A 17,881-nucleotide genomic window follows, 5' to 3' on the forward strand; every position below is an offset into this window, starting at 1 on the left:
TGTAATCCAACACCTTTCTATTTGGACCTTCCCTCCATCTGATTTTGAAATGTGCATACTGATCTCACATTTCCGCCTGAAATAAAAGACAACATTGTTATATATATATATATATAAAGATGGAGCATCCCACTCTTGTTTGTGAGATAGCTGCATATTTGGCTAACTCGTTTTGTATGTGCCAGAACATGCTGTGCTGGCAGGGCAGTGATATTTGCGTCAGGGTCCCCTGAGGAGCTCCTCTAGAGGTGTGGAGGGAGCCTGACATTTCTCCCCAAGTCCCTGTGGCTGCAGACCCCAGGCCCTTGTTGGCCTTGTCAGCCAGAACAGATTAACCGGAGGCCGGAGAGACTGTGAGAGGATTGGGAGGAGTGCATATTCATAAAGATTAAGGTCCTTTTGTAATATAAAGGTTTAAAATCATGACCTGACATTGGATGGCTCCCTTACATACACACAGATCTATGCACATTCCAATGTGAATAATGCAGAGTTAAATTGCACTTAATCCAAAATGTGCAAGAAAACGCTCACATTTGTTGGCATCAAAGCTGCTCTGCAGGGAGTGGCTCGGAGCTCTGCAGATGTGGTAACAACAGCCAGGTTTTCCCTGAGACCTGCTGTGACACCACCAGGATCCCAGACGAGTGTCTGTGTTGATGAGAAGGTCAGCCAGACGCCCTCTGGAAGGTGGTCAGACTTTGACACTCGGCCAATCACGCAACCCTATCCGCCTCACATGCAGATGGGCAACATCTCGGACCAGATTGCCTTTGGACGGACTACATACTTCAATAATATTTTTAATATATTCAGAGGGTTGTTTCACAAAACAGCTGGGGTGTTCTGTGCAGCGAATAATGCTGCATTTGTTAATGCGAGGAGGTCAGCAGCCTGTTGAGGTATATTTAGGTCATTGTCACCCTAAGCTGATCAATCTCTGGCTGACCAAAGCTTAGAAGGGGAGCTTATGGCCATCAGGTTGCACGCCCATAGTACAGGTGGATTTGCCATTGTAATTGAATACAGGCTGCCGGACACTCCAGACCCAGCCGGCCTGGTCAGGTCCTTGGCAAAATTTTATTTGTATTTCTTCATGCTGCTTTATTATTAAATTAGTTCCAATGACCTAGGGCACTCGTTTCCTTTTCTTTTTCTATATTTTTGTTTTGTGGAACCGTTTTCTTTTAACAACCTCTATCTATTATCTCTCATCCTCCTTATTGCTTTCCTCTCTTTTTCTGTCCCTCATTTGTCGTTCATTCCTTTATAAAGTCCTCATGTGATGGCCTTCTCCTTTACAAACCTGCTTTATTAACCTTATCCTAACCTTAACCTAACTTTGACCTTAACCTCACCTAACCTTTAACTAGTAAGCCCTTAACCCCCAACTAAAATTTCACCACAGCTAAAGCAAAATAAACCAACAGCTTCTGCAGCCTCTAATCAAACTCTAACTCTATAACAATGTAACCTTCCCAGAGCCCTATTGCCCTTTGTCTTGTGATTATCTATTATTATGTGGTCTCTAAAATCATTACAGAAATGATTAAAATGTCACTGTTGTTTTGCCTGGTTTTTCAATGACTCCTCTGTGAATACATCTGTGGCAAATCTATGCATTTAGTGTACTGTTTATAGACAATGAAGGAAGCTTATCCTTTAGAGTGGGTTTAAAGACTACGAAAAACCTTGCAAGTAAGAAATGGTTAAGAAAAATGCCGATCAGTAAGTAAATCACTTTAAATTACATTATGGTTAATTGCAGCAAATGCACACTTTCACAGTATGAACATACAGTATAATAACATCTACTGTATAATAGATATATATATATATATTTGTCTTTAATGGTATACAATTCTTGATGTAATGTATGATGTATACATAAGCACAGTGCAACACAGTGTACAGCAAGTCTAAAGAATGGGAAATGAAACCACCTAGTTGCATTGCAAACCAGGCAGAACTTGAAACTCAGTGATTGCCTCCTACCTGATGGTATCACAAAGGACGCCTCTGAATGCAAAGCTGCAACAACAATCCAGTCAGAAGTTATTGAAAATTTCATCCCGCTGCCCAGCCACCCACACCCATTAATTTACTGTATAGCATATGGAAATTACTGGCACCACCTTACATCTTAAACTCCAGATTCTCTTGAACTGTGAGAGGTATGGGTATTGGTGAGAAGATTGGCAGGCGGATTAGTATGGCATCAGCAGTAATTGGGGCATTGTACCAGGCCATTGTGGTGAAGGGGGAGAAAAGCCGGAGGGCAAAGCTTTCAATGTACCAGTCGGTACAGTTAAGTTCATCACTTTTGAATAGTGACCGAAAGAAGGAGGTTGCAAACACAAGCGGCTAAAATGAGTGTCCTTCTTAAGCCTGATTTATGGTTTTGCATTAAATGTACGCAGTATGTACACATAGATACGGACCTTACGCCGTACCCTTACGTGCATATCCCCAGAAATGTAACTTCCGGGTGTTTCTTCTCCATGAACAACATGAAATCGGGGAGAGGGTTAGCTTTTCCTGCTACAACTTTTTGACTGTGGTCAGAAAGCACAGGGGATACACTTTGTTTCTCTGCCTCCACCGCCAGAGCCGGTACTCCCTCCGAAGCTAATCCCAGTCACTCTTTGACTTGCTCTACCACACTCTCCCCACACAACACAAACATACACACACTACGTACTGGCTCTGCTATTCTCTTAAGGCCCTGACCCACCAAGCCGATGGCCAGGGACTAGTGGCGACGACGGCTGATTGTGGCGTTGGCTCACGTCGGACCTCGTCGCCTTTGTCTTGTTCAAAAAGCTGACAGCCAAGTACCACGTACGTTCTCCGCCTGCATGAGAGGAAATAACTCTCCATACCAGCAGGCAGCGGTAATCTATTCGTCATTCAACAAGGGAAACTGGATAACATTACTATGATACCCACAACAAACAGCGTTCGCTTGATCAGCAGCAGAACCGAATAGAGCCTACGGTCCCTCTGCTTCACTCCCCGCCGGGAAGACGGCTAACCCAGGCTGTCATCTGTTCTCTCTGCAAAGAAGTCTCCCTACAGTTGGAGCGGAGGGACCGAACACTAGTTCCGCAGGTTACAGCGTAGGCACGGACATGCCAAGGGTGCGGTTTGCCATCTGATCAGGATGCCTCCTGGGCGTCTTCCTTTAGAGGGATTGACTGGTAGAAGGCCCCGGTGTAGACCCAGAACATGCTTGATAGATTATATATCTCATTTGGCTTGGGAATGCCTCGTATCCCCCAGCAGGAGCTGGAAAACGTTGCTGGCGAGATGGACGGCTGGACTACCTTAATTAGACTGCTGCCACCTTGACCCAGCCTCGGGTAAGCGGCAGAAAGCTGATGGATTGATGGAAGGTGTTGTTGTTTTGTTGGTTCGTCTAGTTGGTAGAATGCTGGCATATGCCGTTGTATGCATCTTGCAGGAATGCATGCATACACACAAGGGCCATGCCTGTAGCGTTGCCTGGGCAGTGCATACCCTTGACCCTCTGCGCTGTGCCTGCAGGCCATCTATGCTAAGTAGGGCACCTCCCCTGGCTTGGCACCTCCCTGCTGGCAATCTCAAGGGATGGCCAAGGGCACATTGTAGCCATGAGTCATCCTTAGATTTAGAGAGGGAGACTTTAAAAAAGGCAAGAGGGAGGAAACTGTGGGAAAGACTGAGACACACAAAAACTCAGAAATAGGGAGAAAGAGAGAGAGAGAGGAATGGAGAAACCGATAAAGAAAAAAGGAGTTGGGAAACAAAAAGAAAAGCCAAGAGCGGAAGGACAGTTTAATGCTTGGCAGAGAGAAGGTTGAGTTAAGCAGGCTCCCCTACCCACACCCAAAGCTCTGCCTATTAGGGATGCATTTTGCATCACAGCAACAACTCGGGAAACGTTTAAAAGCCCACCAGCCATTGACTGGACAAGCTCAACATTTCATTGTCCCTAATGGGACATTTGGCTTGCAGTCAGGCATGTAACACAATACAGACAAAATAAACAAAGAATAGGGAAACCTACAACTCTCAGTAAAATGAAACAATGGAAAGAGTCAGGAGATGGAATGACTGGGGAGGAGGGATGAAGCTTGAGGTGAAGAGTATATCTGTCACAGTCAAGCAGGTTTACAACTTGTAGGATAAATAAGAACTTCAATCTGTTTGATTTAGCTTGAGGTTGCCTGAAGGTACAGCATGAAATTCTAGTTCAGTGGAGATGCCATTCCTCCCTCAGCAAGTTTTTTTCCATACTAATGTAGATACCCGGTATAAAATAGTTGCGCCCCAAGCATGCTTTACTGAGCTCTTATTCAAGGTCAGTTGGCTGGGAAAAGGCATTTGCAACTGGAATGATCCATGTCAACTTCAGGTCAAACCTCTCTTGTTCTGCATTTTCACCCCGAGTTGCAGCCATGATCAAACTTGAGCTTCTTCAGTTCTGCCAATGAAGCATTGGGTTTCCTGTCTTAATATATCTAAAGCAAGGAGGGGGGAAATCGAGAAAACAATAAAGCAATAAAGTGTGCGAGTCATATAAAGCTCCCCATGCCTTTGTGATACCAGCAATGAGAGGTTACTATAAAAGAAATCACCCATCTATGAAAGCCATGTAAGAGATAAGAGATTACCTAATGGTTTGATAATCTAGTTCCAGTGATCCACCTTCCAACCCAAATAACTCCTCTAACTATTACTAACTTTAACACTGAACTAAACTGATGTTGTGTCTTCGTTTTTGTGTCTCCTCCAGAGGGTACCCCGATTCGAGGTAAGATGTTTAACACAATAAAAAAAAGGGGAAAAAAGACTTTAATTTACATTAAACCAGACATAACCGCTTCTAACTCTCCACCCAACTGACTTATCATGTGGGCTTTTCCTCTTAAAAGATGACAAACTTCTCTATTTCTACTAACATTAATATGTCATCTGTGTTTGGGTTCTGTGTTCTGTGTACACAAGGTTTTGTGAGCGTGATCATATGTGTTCATCATTAATGTGTAGTTCTTCCACCTCTGTGGGTGTTCTGTGTTTGTGCCCTCATACTATGTCCTCCACATCATCAGTGTCAGCAAACCCCAGAGCATTTCAAATTGTGTTGCCGACTGGTTATGAGACAGGATTGAGAAGGTTGAAAGCAGAGGGGAGGTTATTGCTAGGCGGTTTGTTTGCTTTGTGCCTCTGACATTTAAATTGTTTGGACATGGACATGGGGCTAGAGGGTGGGGGATTGGTGATGGGAAGTTGCGGAGTGGGCGATGGTGGCCTAATTTGATGGTAAGGCCAAGCTATTGATTACTGTAAACTGTTCAACACAATCTTAGCAACCACCTTTCTTCCATCTTCTTCTCTGCTTTGATATCATCCTCATTCTTCCATTTGCCACCAGAGCAATAGCCATATTCTGTATGGTGATGCATCCCTATCACTTCCATGAGCCCAAGCTGGAGATACTTGTGGTATGTCACGGAAAAAGCTGGCATAAATTACATTTTGATTAAATTTTCTTCCTACCCGTTACTGTGCGGCACAGCAATTTATAAAGGCAAAACTAAGGAGGTTGCTGCATGTACATCATTTTACCATACCACAACCAGCTCTTATAATGTCAGCGGATGAGGAGGATATCAAGATGGGAAGGGAATGACACAGAGGTAAAGCATTGTGAATCCAGTGAATTATACAATAGCGTTGTGAAATAATTCTTCTATTCCCCTCATTTTTTTTTTCTTCATATTTCCCCGGACAATATAACTTTCACTTGTAATTATCCACCAGGCTTTGTTGCTGAAGCATTCTCTCCCAGTTGATTCAGTGTGATTGTTGATTCCTACGTTTGTTGTAAAATGCTTTTGTTCCACAGGCTGAGCAGGTAAGTAAATATCTCAGTTTGCCATGTATGTCCCTGTATTCATGGGGACGAGATGAATGCTTTTATTTCCATGATTACAGTTTGGTATAGCAAGAGGGTGATTCATTTCATGATAGAGCTCCTACAGTAAGAGTATGGTTCTCCATCCTCAACCATTTCATACATGACTCAAATCTCTATACAGAAATATGTTTTCAAACACATTCAAGAGCATCCGAGGTTCTAGACAGAATTCAGACCCTTCACTCCTTTAAAGCCCTCATTCATAACCAACATAGCCAAACCCAGCCCTCCCTGCTCTGCTTTGTTTGAATGAGAAGGTCTCATAAATCATATTGTGGCGAACAAAAGCAAGCATGACTTATGAACTCTGCATTTGCATAATAGGACAATCGGCCTGAAAAAGGCGATTTCTCCCCACAACGTTACTGCATGCTGACACTGACTCGCCCTCAGGAGTGTATGCGCTTATGTAGAGAGAAAACTAATAGTTTAGGATCTTGAGAGATGCAAATGTAATTGAGATCAAGGTATCGTAGAAGGATACAAATTTGTTTGTTTGCCAAGGTGCATGTCCACACTAATGCAGAATTTCATCTATTTTAAGTTGACATTTCCACTCCAGAAAATTAAGCTTTTATGAAAACATTTCTTTAGGTTGGACACCACTTGTCCTACTGCGTCTACTGAGTCATTTTACGTCAATTTTATTTCTATAGCCAGATATCACAACTTTGCCTCAAGGGGCTTTACACCCTCTGTCCTTAGACCCTCGATTCGGATAAGGAAAAGCTCGCCAAAAAACACACAGGAGGCAATTCATTCACATAGATAGGAGAAGAGACAAGACAACATGCACACAGCAGACTGAGAGACAGGAGGAGAGGCTGAATCTCCTGGATTGAGGCATCGTCAGGCATCACCAGCGGAGAGAGAGAGGTCCTAGGACAGCCAATGGTCCAGTACAGAGAAGCCGGAGTGAAAAAAGAAGACATGGAGGAGAAAGTAGGGGGAGAGAGCCAGGGAGGAGAGAAAGATTGGATGCACCTCTGCTTGTGGGACAACTAACAATCAGAGCAAGATACTGTGGCTTTCAAAAAGTATTCAAGTACTAGCTTTATAGATTAATTTAGACTGAGCTGCCGGAAGGATAATAGTAATAGGCTGAAGAAAGAAAACAACAATAACAAGCAACCAACTGAAAGTTAAGGCAAAAAGATCAGTTTTAAATTTGGATATAAAGGTCTGAAAAGAGTTGGACTGAAGTCAGCAGGGAGGTTATTCCAGAGGAAGGTGGCACAATAGGGATATGGAAATGCCCTGCAGCCTGCTGACTTCTTTTTAACTGTGTGAACAGAGTGGAGAGCATGTGACAATGTAAAGTTTTAGGATATCAAACTGGTATGAAGGGACGTGCCCATTTAGAATCTTATATTTGTAAGTCATCAGAAGCACTTGATCTGTCTTATCTGACAAAACCAATGAATGGGGTTAGAGTGTAAGCTAAAATTGGTGTAAGATGGGCAAATGTTCTGGTTTTTGTTGAAATAACTGCAGCATTCTTAACCATTTGATGACTTTTATTACTAGCACGCGACAGTCTGAACCGTTAACACAAACCATTGTAACAATGGTTGCGTTAGCTGTGAGTGTCTGGAGGCTACAAAAGCGAATATCGGTTTGAAAATAAAAAGTAGTCTTAATTAGTTACAGAGTAGAGGAGTTGTCAATCACAGAGAAGTCACAATGTGTGTCACTGAAAGCAGCGTCACGACTTCCCATGTGAGAGCTTATTCCCAAAATGTAAAATCTTCATTTATTTTGCTTCCATACAAAGCCACCCAGGTGCTGGCCTAGAGGTAAGCGATAGGTAGAAAGGTAGCTGGACTCCCTACCTGCTTCATTACTGATTTCATGGGAGCGTTACAAGCCACCAGATGGGCATTGACAACAATGGCGTCACACGTGTGGCCCCATGCTGGTGCGATCACAGTATAATGACCTTGGGGTGGTGGCAGAGCGTGCCCGAGTGACAGGATACAGACAGAAGGAAAGGGAGACTGAGAGATAAGGGCATTTCCATACTTGGCTGCCACATGTCCAAACTGGCTGTCTTCTCCATTGTGTGATTATTAAAACTGCAGGTTCATAACCGAAATCCCTAACTGTTCACACATTGTCGCCCAGTAGTCGCCCTCTATAGTCACAAGAGGTACATAATTTGAATTGATTTTCGACAATTCAACAACAACTGCAGAATCGTTGTATGGAACCCTGCTGAACCAGCTGTAGCATGTAAATACACCAGCCAGTGAAGTGGGGTACTACTTTATACATGATGTGATAATGATGATGTGAAAATACAAACATGGTGTGAAATACCATGTTTGCTTGCTGTTTTTTTTTAACTTCAGCTGCATTGTACCTACCAGGACAGCTTTGGAATGACAACATTTCTCAATTTTAAAGTGCCTCACTAAACAGTCATTTTAATAGCTTTATGATGATGAATCATATATTAGTAGAAATATTATTGTATATAATGGTTCCTCCTGAATCATTAAGCGTGGTTAAGGTATTGTATCCTGCACTCTTCTGTGCACGTCAGTAAGTTTAATTCATGTACTATTTGGAGTGTCTCTCTATCCACTTATACAGTAAGGTGTTAATTTGGGGTTTTAATTGCACTGTACTAGGGCAGCGTTGGGATGTGAGGATTGTGAGGAAACGACAGCAGAGGAGATGAGAAATGAGAGATTAATGAAAGACATGAACTGAAAATGAGAGATAAATTGATGAAAAGAACAGTGTGCCACCGGCAGGCCTGAGTGGGCTGCGGAAAGAGCAAGAGGGATGGAAAGAGAGAGTGAGACTTGGCCAGACATTTTGTTGATCACCTAAACAAATCAATCAAGGCCCGCTGGAGCACACTAATTGAATTACACAAATGGGACTGGGGGGGGTACACATGGCAAAGCTGCTACAAAGCAGCAACGGGGGTGGGTAGACCACGGCTTCAGGCACTTTCTGAAATTAATCATCCATGCTAGCCCCTCCATGCTTTTCTTTCATCCCCTCATCTGTCCTTCTGTTTTTCTGTGCTTGTCTGTCTCTTCAACTCTTCCTCCTACCCCTCTCTGTTTTTTTCTTTTTTCTTTCTTTCTCTCTCTCCCTATTGCACACCGCACTCTCTTTCCACCCCATGGTTGTCTTTTTTCAGATCTCCCCCACCCTTACGCTTTTTGCCGTCTAAAACCAGAACTAAATACGGATTTGTCTTTTTTTTAATTTTTTTTAACAATGAGACATTTTCTGATACATTTCCTGCTCATCTACAGCTACAGAAAGTGCATTGAAAACCTGAAAATAACTGTTATAGTTTAAACCTAGTGAAACATCTCAATTTCGCTTCATTTTGGAAAGAAAATGATGACTTGTTAAAGTACTGAAGACTGCTGGCACTAACTGACTGCATTGAACAGCTTTGGTACGAAAATGTCTGTTCCAGAATCTGAATTGGCCTTCAAAAACATGTATTTGTTGAACTCTGCCTAGGCAGTCTTCTTTGGTATCACACCTTGGCACCTCAACGCTCCTCATCAGATCAGCCTGCGGCATGCAGCGCTGTTAACCAGGGCAGCTGTCACTGCTGGAACAAATGTCCCAGACCCACTGCCCATTACAGTCTTCTTTACGGAATAGATGAAGGCAGTGAACATGCTGCAAGACAGCCAGGAGTGGGTAGCAGTGGAGATTGGAGGTTGAGCATGTTGGTTAGCAGGCAGGGTCACTTTGACTGAAATGGAGACTAATTAGTCCACATGAAAGTGAAGTCATTATTATCAAGAATTATTTTTCTTCTTTGGGATCATAATGGTGGATCATACATTATGGAGCAGGACACATAGAAAGAAAAGGCATCAATCTTTTCTCCTCTGACCCAGAAAAACATAAATTATTACTTAACAGGGGCGGCACTAGCTGGGCTTTACGGATGGTCGGTGTGACCTATAAGTGGAGGTCTCAGGTTCAATACCTGCAACACCTTACATAATGTCCTTTAACATTCATTTGTCCTTTTTAAAGTGTCATTGAGCAAGATTAAGTAGCAACTAAAGTAGTACTCAGTAATTGCAGGTAAATCTTACAGTTGAAATTAAATGCTTACAATGTAATGTAATAAAATCTAGTCGCTGGCACTTTAGTACCATGCATTTGATCCCACAGTTAAGCGCATTTGTTTTTGTTTTCTGTCTTAAACAATCAGTCGACACAGTCAAACTGTGCTGATATCATATAAATTAAAATGAGCCATGCTTTTTATTGATCATGCCATATCTTGGCAAGCAGAGGAGTCAATTGTTATGAACGGTTTTTCATGTTTTCGAATGAAATCAATTTCTTTCTGTTTGTGATAAGACTTCATAGCTAAAGACAGGGAATACATGCCATTAGGCCCCATATAGTATTCACTTAATAAACACAGTCAGGCCATTTTGTGAGCGACACAGTTTGTCGCTATAGGCAAGTCTTTATCAGCAAACGCCCAATATTTGAACGGACTGGGTATGTGGTATTTATTGTGCTTGTGAAAAATATTTTTTGCATTTATTTGATCCCTTTTTGTTTCCTCTTTTCCTGATTAAAAAAAGATAAAAAATCCAATGGCCACTCACGCGATGAGCCACATGTTGACATGGTAGACCGAGCGCAATTATGCAAAACACAGAGAGTGCAGTCATATTAAAAAAAATAATTAAAAAAACACAAAAGGAAATTGTAGGAAAGATACACATGCTGGTGACAAGGGTTTTGAAAAGGGGCAGTTTGTTTTGGGTGCACACATGCACGTGTTTTCTGCAGCTTGAGATGGATCATCAAAGAGGGTCCGCTTGGATTTGTATGTTAAAAGCTCTTAGAGGTCTGTTGTCTTTCAATTCTAATATTATCTGGCTTTAAATTGACTGCCTGGTCACCAAAAAAAATTAAAAGTGTGTGAGGGACTACAACATTTTGTAAACATAGCTATACTGTGAAATACAGAGAGAGTTTTGTGGAGCTGATAGGCTTAATTAGCTTTTGTATCAACTCATTTGGCAATGGGTGGACTGTAACAGACGTTCATTAATATAAAATAGTTGTGCACTAAATAGGTTTAATGTGATAGATTAATTTAAGTTAACTTATTTGAGGTTATCAAAAGCCAAAGCTAGGACTAGAGGAAAATATATGAGGAGAGTGGAAATGTCAAAGTGGACAGAAGAGATCTGCAACTCACACAGTGTGCAACAGCACCTGTAACACCAGCAGGATATTGCATCTCCACTATGTGTGAATCTGACAGAGAGGAGCATAAAGCCTCTCAAAATAGAATGAAGTTGTGATTTTTCTTTTGCTCTCTCTCCCTTATCTTTTCTGTCCTTCTCATTCTGGGCTTCCTTCATCAAACATTTGTTCACACAGATTTTATTGTATCCAGTGTGTACAATTAAATGTATCCGTATGTTGTCGCCAAGATTTTCACAAGGTTAAGAATGATGTCAGTCTAGTTACAAGAGTCAAACTTAGGGTTTCAACTTTGAGACCGAATAACAATGACAAGTTTAAGACAGATATTAGGAATATTATATATAAATAAGAATAAATGTCCATTCCTCCTCCTCCTCTGTGTTCTTCTACATTTCTTTCTTCCTTTGGCTCCCCCCCTCCTATCTCTCCTTCTTGCTTCTCCTCCCTGCCTTCTTCTTCCTCGCTTTTTTCCTACCTCAATTGTTCTCCCTCTCTCTGTGTTCCGCCAGCGGAAGGAGTCTTGATGTGTTCTTCACAGCTCCACTGAATAATAGCTAGAATATGTAATGAAGCCAGTAGGGGCTTGAAAACAATAGATAATGCCACCTAGCGAGGAGCCTTCTCAACCAAAGATGGAAAGGAACAGATGAAACTCCCTCCATCCCCTCAAACACTATTTTTCTCTCCTGCTTGCTCTCTCTCTCTCTCTCTCTCTCTCTCTCTCTCTCTCTCTCTCTCTCTCTCTCTCTCTCTCTCTATCTCTCTCTCTCTCTCTCCCCCTCCTCAGTAGGTTCAGTTCACAGCAGCCAATGTTGGTTCTAATTGGCTCTCAATTAATGTTGTTTGGCTCATTATCTGTCACCCTCCGCATGTTGGAGGTTGTGTTTTGTTGACCTTCAAATGACGTGTTAATCATTATTTTTTACACAAAGACATTTGTATTTGTTGGAAGCATTTGGACCTGTAGATTTTCAGCAGTTGGCACACACAGAATTAAAAAACCCATATGAAATATAGAATATTTCTTCTGATTTGACTGTTTGGTAACAGTCAACAAAAGCCCTTCAGCATTATTTTTTATGAAGCATTGAAAAATATTGCATCAACTTCAGCCTTCCAAAGATTTTATAATTCAGCACAGGGGCCGAGGCTGACGAGCCGCTGGCAGAGCTTTCTGGAACCATCCACCTGGAGTTGAACTTCACACAGTCCTTGCTTTATGGTCTCCCTCGTGTTGAGGCAGTAGGCTTCTGAGCACATTCCAAGCCACCTGCCACCAGGCTGGCATTTGCTTTTCCAAGCGCACTTCAAACACATCCAAATCAGATTCCCTGCATAAACACAGAGCGAAGGCTCCACCACCTGCACTCTGCAGGTAGACATTTTCATTTGGTTTATAAGCTATGTGCCGGAAACGGCTCCCTCTGGGGGATGAGGATGATCTGAGCTGTAGAGGGAAATGAAGACAACGGGAAAAAGAATAGAGTATAAATTGTTGTAGCTTCAGGTATGTTATCTTTTTCTAAGCGTAGACATCTATGTGCTGACTCCAAGCTGTAAAATATTCTAAGAGTACTAGGCCGTGGCCAAGGTGGAAGCGTGACTAATCTTTATAATTAAACCGAATCGATGGTCTTATTTGTGGCAGAGCTGAAAAGTGTTATTAGACCAATGTTCCAGAATAGGAGCTTTGTACAACATTGTGTTCCCTCCGCTTGCTGATGTGATGGAGTAGGTTATTGTATATTACAAAGCATCCTGGGCAGCGGCTGGCGTATTGATGTTTCCTGGCTAAACGCTAACGAGCGATGGTGCTGTGTTTGTCAGGGAGGCCTGGGCTGCAATCTGTCTGCTGAGCCAGCCAGAAGCCTTAATGATATCATCAGGAAGTGCCGTCAACAGCGCTTTAACGAGGAATGATCTGACGCCCGTTGTTTCACCTCCGTCCCCCAAGCCCCTTTTTCTGTCCCGTTGCCGTGCATTTAGGTTGTTTCTTTGCACATACTAGAGACAAAATCTAACACCTGATAATATATACAGTCAGTTTGAAACACAATGCCTTAAGGAGTTCAAATAAAGCCTTATACCCCAAAATATGACAATATACGGAAAAGGAATGAAATGAAGAGTAATTAAAACAAAACATGAATTACAAGTAAAAGAGAATACAAATGATTGAAAACAACCCAATCACAATGGTAGCCGGTATATCATTTCATGTGGATGTACTTTTAATTTTTCTCTCCCTATACTGTATGTTTACTATATGTAATGCAAGACTTAGATGCGTCTTTATTCTCATGAGTAGTTATCACACAGTTTGTAATGCTTTGTGTGGTTAATATACAGTGGGGCTGAACTGCTGCATTATGCACCATGCCAGTGTTAATTTGTACATGAACTACATGTCTAGGTATTTTCCCATGACCCCTTTTCCCCCAACACACACAGACTGTCCCTTGGGGAGTGCTATGCAAAGGGCAATTTGTTAGTCTCACTCAGTTTACAGGCCCATCTCAACACCCTTCTCCATTACCTTTCATCACACTTGCATCATTACTTTGTCCTCATGGCTTTTTAAAAGAGGTCTTATGAGTTGCATACACCAGCATAGCCACAAACCTAGTGTGTCTGATTCAGTCCACCTTTTTATGCATTTATTTCCTCCTCCTTTTATCTGGGGATGACTGAGGCTGGAGAGGAACCCAGTTTGTCATGACAATTAGCATTAGCATTGCAGAGATAAACAGTTGTTGACAAAACGGTCCTGAGAAATTCAAGATACCTTGCATTAAGAAGATTGTCTGACATTGACAAGTCGACTAATCACATGCTCCCTGCTCTCTTTCTTTCTCTCTTGTTCTCTTTCCCTCCCCTCTTGTTTTTGTTGCGTATTGTGATTCACCAGGTGCCTTGCAGATCGAGAACAGCGAGGAGACAGACCAGGGGAAGTATGAGTGCGTGGCGTCAAATGTGGAAGGCGTACGCTACTCGTCCCCTGCTAACCTTTATGTGCGAGGTAGGGAGCAACCCGGCCTCATAGCCAGGCCAAAAAAATAAAAGCATCCACCCATTCTAACTTAAATGTCTGAACAGTGCAGCTCAGCTTTAAGTGGCATTACTGTTGAGCCTAACAAATGATAATTGCTTCCATTCTAGCGCAGCTGTATTTGCACAAAATGTGTTTTGCAAAACAGTATTACCAGAGTAATATAAATCTTTTAGCATTGATAGTATTGCCTGCCCACAAATGTAATTTCATTTGCACTGAAACTTCCAAATGTAAAACTATAATTGACCAACTAATTTTCTTCTCTGTTATGATGTTATGCTCCATTTTGTCTTTGAATGCCCTCCCCTACTCGCTCGGAAGGAAATGTGTAGCACAACAAGCCGTATGTCTTTTACTATCAGTTGTAAGACGCCTTCTACCCGTAATTGTGTGCCCGATAAAATGTCTCCCCCTCCGTCAAAGTTATGGAACCCAAAAAGAGTCAGAAAGGACTTCTTTTTGATTAGCCTTTTTCAGGTACAGGAACACAACGGTAAGTCTTGATTTTGATTGTATGGTCGAGGTATTAATGCCTACCAATCAAAATCTAAACTCCTTCTCCTTCTGCAGTTTGGGGGGTAACAGGATTTCCTTGTGGTGAATTAATAGAAAAGGACTCTTCACACAGTCAGTTGCTCTGTATTACAAAAGAAAAATGCTCCGTTGCATAGAATATAAATAGTGCACTTCCTCTACTTTTTCTTCATGGTGTTCTGGAGCATAAATCCATAGTACTCCCCTGTTTCTGCTGTGGGGTATTATCTTTAAAGCCTTTTACAGTCAGCAGTAATTTAGGCTGGCATGTTCCAGCAAAGTGAAGATATGAAAAACAATCAGTCACAGAGAATGTTGAGTTTCATAGGAAACATGCAATGAAGACAAAGGCCTACCCTCTACCACTAATGCTAAATGACAATGAATCCCTGTTGAGGGAGCTCTGATAAATTGAAGCAGATGCATTTTCGACATGTATTATTTATATTGTGCATATTAAATAAAGATGCCTCGGTATCTACTCAGTTTGTTCCCTCTGCTGTGTACCAAATAACTTTGTTCCCAATAAATAATGCATTACCCTGACATTATAAAATGGGTCAGGGAGCTGCTTTTTCATTATTATTGCTATTATCATACCCTGTGAAGTAGCAGCATAAGGAAGAAAAATTCAACGGTTAGCAGTAGAAGGTAAAAAATGGTTCATCAAGATTAGTGCGTCTTCTTGCCAGCATTCATCCTGGAGACTCGTGCTGTCTCCGCCGTGATGCAGTGACACTTAATGTCAAGTAGCTATCCACTTTTGTCACGTACAGCACCGTGGGATTTAAAAGGTTCATTACAGTCAAGAGCTCTACAGGGATCATTCAATAGCAATAATGGGAACACATTGTTGACACAGCACTGGGATATTTAGTAGTTCCTTTGGTCAAAACCACACAGATATACCCTGATATCATTTCCAACAATTCATGCGATCTCCATGAACACTGGCTCCATCAGCATGCTTTTAAAAGGCTACAAGAGGGTCATATTTAGTCAGGTACTTTCACACTATGTAACACACTTGTTATTGCTTGATGGTGTCAACCTTTGTCTGTTTTCAGTTAACTTTTGTCAATCAATTCTGATACTTGATGTTGACTATGTTTTGTTCACAAAGCGAAATGCACTCGAGATTAGCAGCTGTGGTAGAGATCAATATTCAGAAACAAAATAACAATCCTAAATTGTATCTGGGGCATGCCGTACCCAGGAAGATTGAGCCGACTTCCCAAACAGAAACCATAATTACTGTGCTTCTGATTGGCTTCTAACGACATTTACTGTAACTGTCTTGAACTGCAGCTGCTAATTTCAGCCCAAACTGTGTCTTTTTTTCTTTTCTATCTCTCATTAGTTTTTCTTTATTTTCTCTTTATTTGGTTTCCTTCTCTAACAAAAGCAAATACAGCCACCACAGGAGCCTCTCCTTGTGGCTATAAGGAGCTTGTGAAATTTTAAATTATGAGTATGGTACTCTTGATTTGACTCTAGTGGCGCCTCACTATTTTTTTCTTACCAGACGACAGTGCGGCCACTGGGGTGTATCTGATTGTTTTGGTTCAAAGTTTATTTAAGGGTGGTGGGGAGGGGGGCAGGCAAGTGTACTTTCAAGACAGGTGTCACTGATAGCAGGGACAAGGGAAAAGGAGGAAAAAAGGATTAAAGAAGAGGGAAATGTAGCTGCAGCTAAACACCTTGAGGTGGCTTTTTTTACTCTCTCTGTGTTTCCCCTATTTTTCTCTTCTCCTCATGTCATTGTGTTCTGCATCAACCCCTTTACATCCCTCAGAGCTTCGAGAAGGTTGGTGTGTTTTTTCTTTTTTACTTTTTTTAACCCGCATTTGAAAAAAAAAAATTCAACATGTTGAAAATTTTTAGCTGTATTTGCCTATTACAGAGCTCGATTCATTACTAATTTGAAGCAATACTAATTAGTTAATCCAAACTGCTAAATGATTATGGAAGAAATGTATCTTTATTTCCAAGGAAGAAATGATGAAAGCAAACCCGATTAGCTCGGGTCTTGTTAATTTACTTTTATGTTTGCATTGTGGGGCCTTTTCTCGTTTTGCATCCTTTGGTATTGCTTCTGCACCTAAAGGCTTTCTTGCATGTATTGGCATGGAAACCCAGCACGTGGAAATAACAGAACCTGATGCATGATGGGAGAATGTAACTGCGCTTGCATGCCTGTACAGAATCCCTTTGGCCGTGTTGGTCTTTTTCTTAATGCATTCCCTGCGTTTTGTTCAATTGTGTCCTTCTCTTCCTTTGGTTTCTCAACTAGTGTTTTCCCTGATACAACCTGATTTTTTTGGCTTTCCTTTATTTAGTTTACGTTTTTGTGTTGTGATTATGGTATTGTGTTTGTGTGTTTCCTTTAGTTTCAGTTCTGTTCCTGAACTTACTTTCTGTTAAAAATGTTTGTCTTTTTGTGGTTAAGTTGTTTGTGAGATTTGTGTTTCTTTTTCACAATGATGCTGCTCTGCTTCTTGACTCTCGGAGTGCCAATGCAAATGCCGAATGAAATAATAGTGTGTATACAGCCAGTGTTCCTGTCATCTTGTTTATAGCGATCTATTACTGAAAAAATTAGACCTGATTGGGCCTGATTGGGTTCCATGGTGATTTCAGGCAGCCATTAAGGGATGCCATTTACAGTGTCATGTGGATCAATAACAATATAATGACTTTAACATCACATTTGCTGTTGCTTAGCGGGTGCTCAAAGATACTTTTATTTTCAAATGGCGGCAGCCAGATGTGATTGGTTTTGTTGAGTGACTGCTGTTTGCATTCCCTCGCAGTCATGACACTCAATCAAATTATAATTTATTATTCAAAAGCCCTCCTTCCCTTGTACACACACACACACACACACACACACACACACACACACACACACACACACACACACACACATAGAAGATACTTGATTTTTAGGTTGATGTGACTAAAGTAATGATGATTCTGAAACTGGACTAAAACAGGACACAGTAATTAGTTTTTTTAAGCATTCATACTCTATTCCTAACACAGTAAAAAATTGCTAAATGAATTGGAGATCAATGCAAGCAGTGATTTATATTGCAATTGGCTTG

At 41.5% G+C, this 17,881-nt stretch overlaps 1 protein-coding gene across 19 annotated transcripts in view; it reads left to right on the forward strand.

Moving 5' to 3' along the window:
• Positions 1-17,881, forward strand: part of ptprsa (protein tyrosine phosphatase receptor type Sa) — a 251,267-nt gene that overhangs the window by 157,385 nt on the left and 76,001 nt on the right. For 9 of the 19 annotated variants that reach the window (XM_039811969.1, XM_039811978.1, XM_039811973.1 and 6 more), the window contains 3 exons: positions 4,778-4,795; positions 14,097-14,207; positions 16,570-16,581. The exons of 1 other annotated variant lie outside the window; for it this stretch is intronic. In XM_039811969.1, coding sequence (XP_039667903.1) covers positions 4,778-4,795; positions 14,097-14,207; positions 16,570-16,581 — 141 coding nt within the window. The remainder of the gene's footprint in view (positions 1-4,777; positions 4,796-14,096; positions 14,208-16,569; positions 16,582-17,881) is intronic. 9 more of the 19 variants (XM_039811977.1, XM_039811980.1, XM_039811987.1 and 6 more) reach the window with 3 other exon arrangements.

The sequence above is a fragment of the Perca fluviatilis genome, chromosome 9, assembly GCF_010015445.1.
Source record: "Perca fluviatilis chromosome 9, GENO_Pfluv_1.0, whole genome shotgun sequence".
In the NCBI taxonomy this organism is placed as follows: Eukaryota; Metazoa; Chordata; class Actinopteri; order Perciformes; family Percidae; genus Perca; species Perca fluviatilis.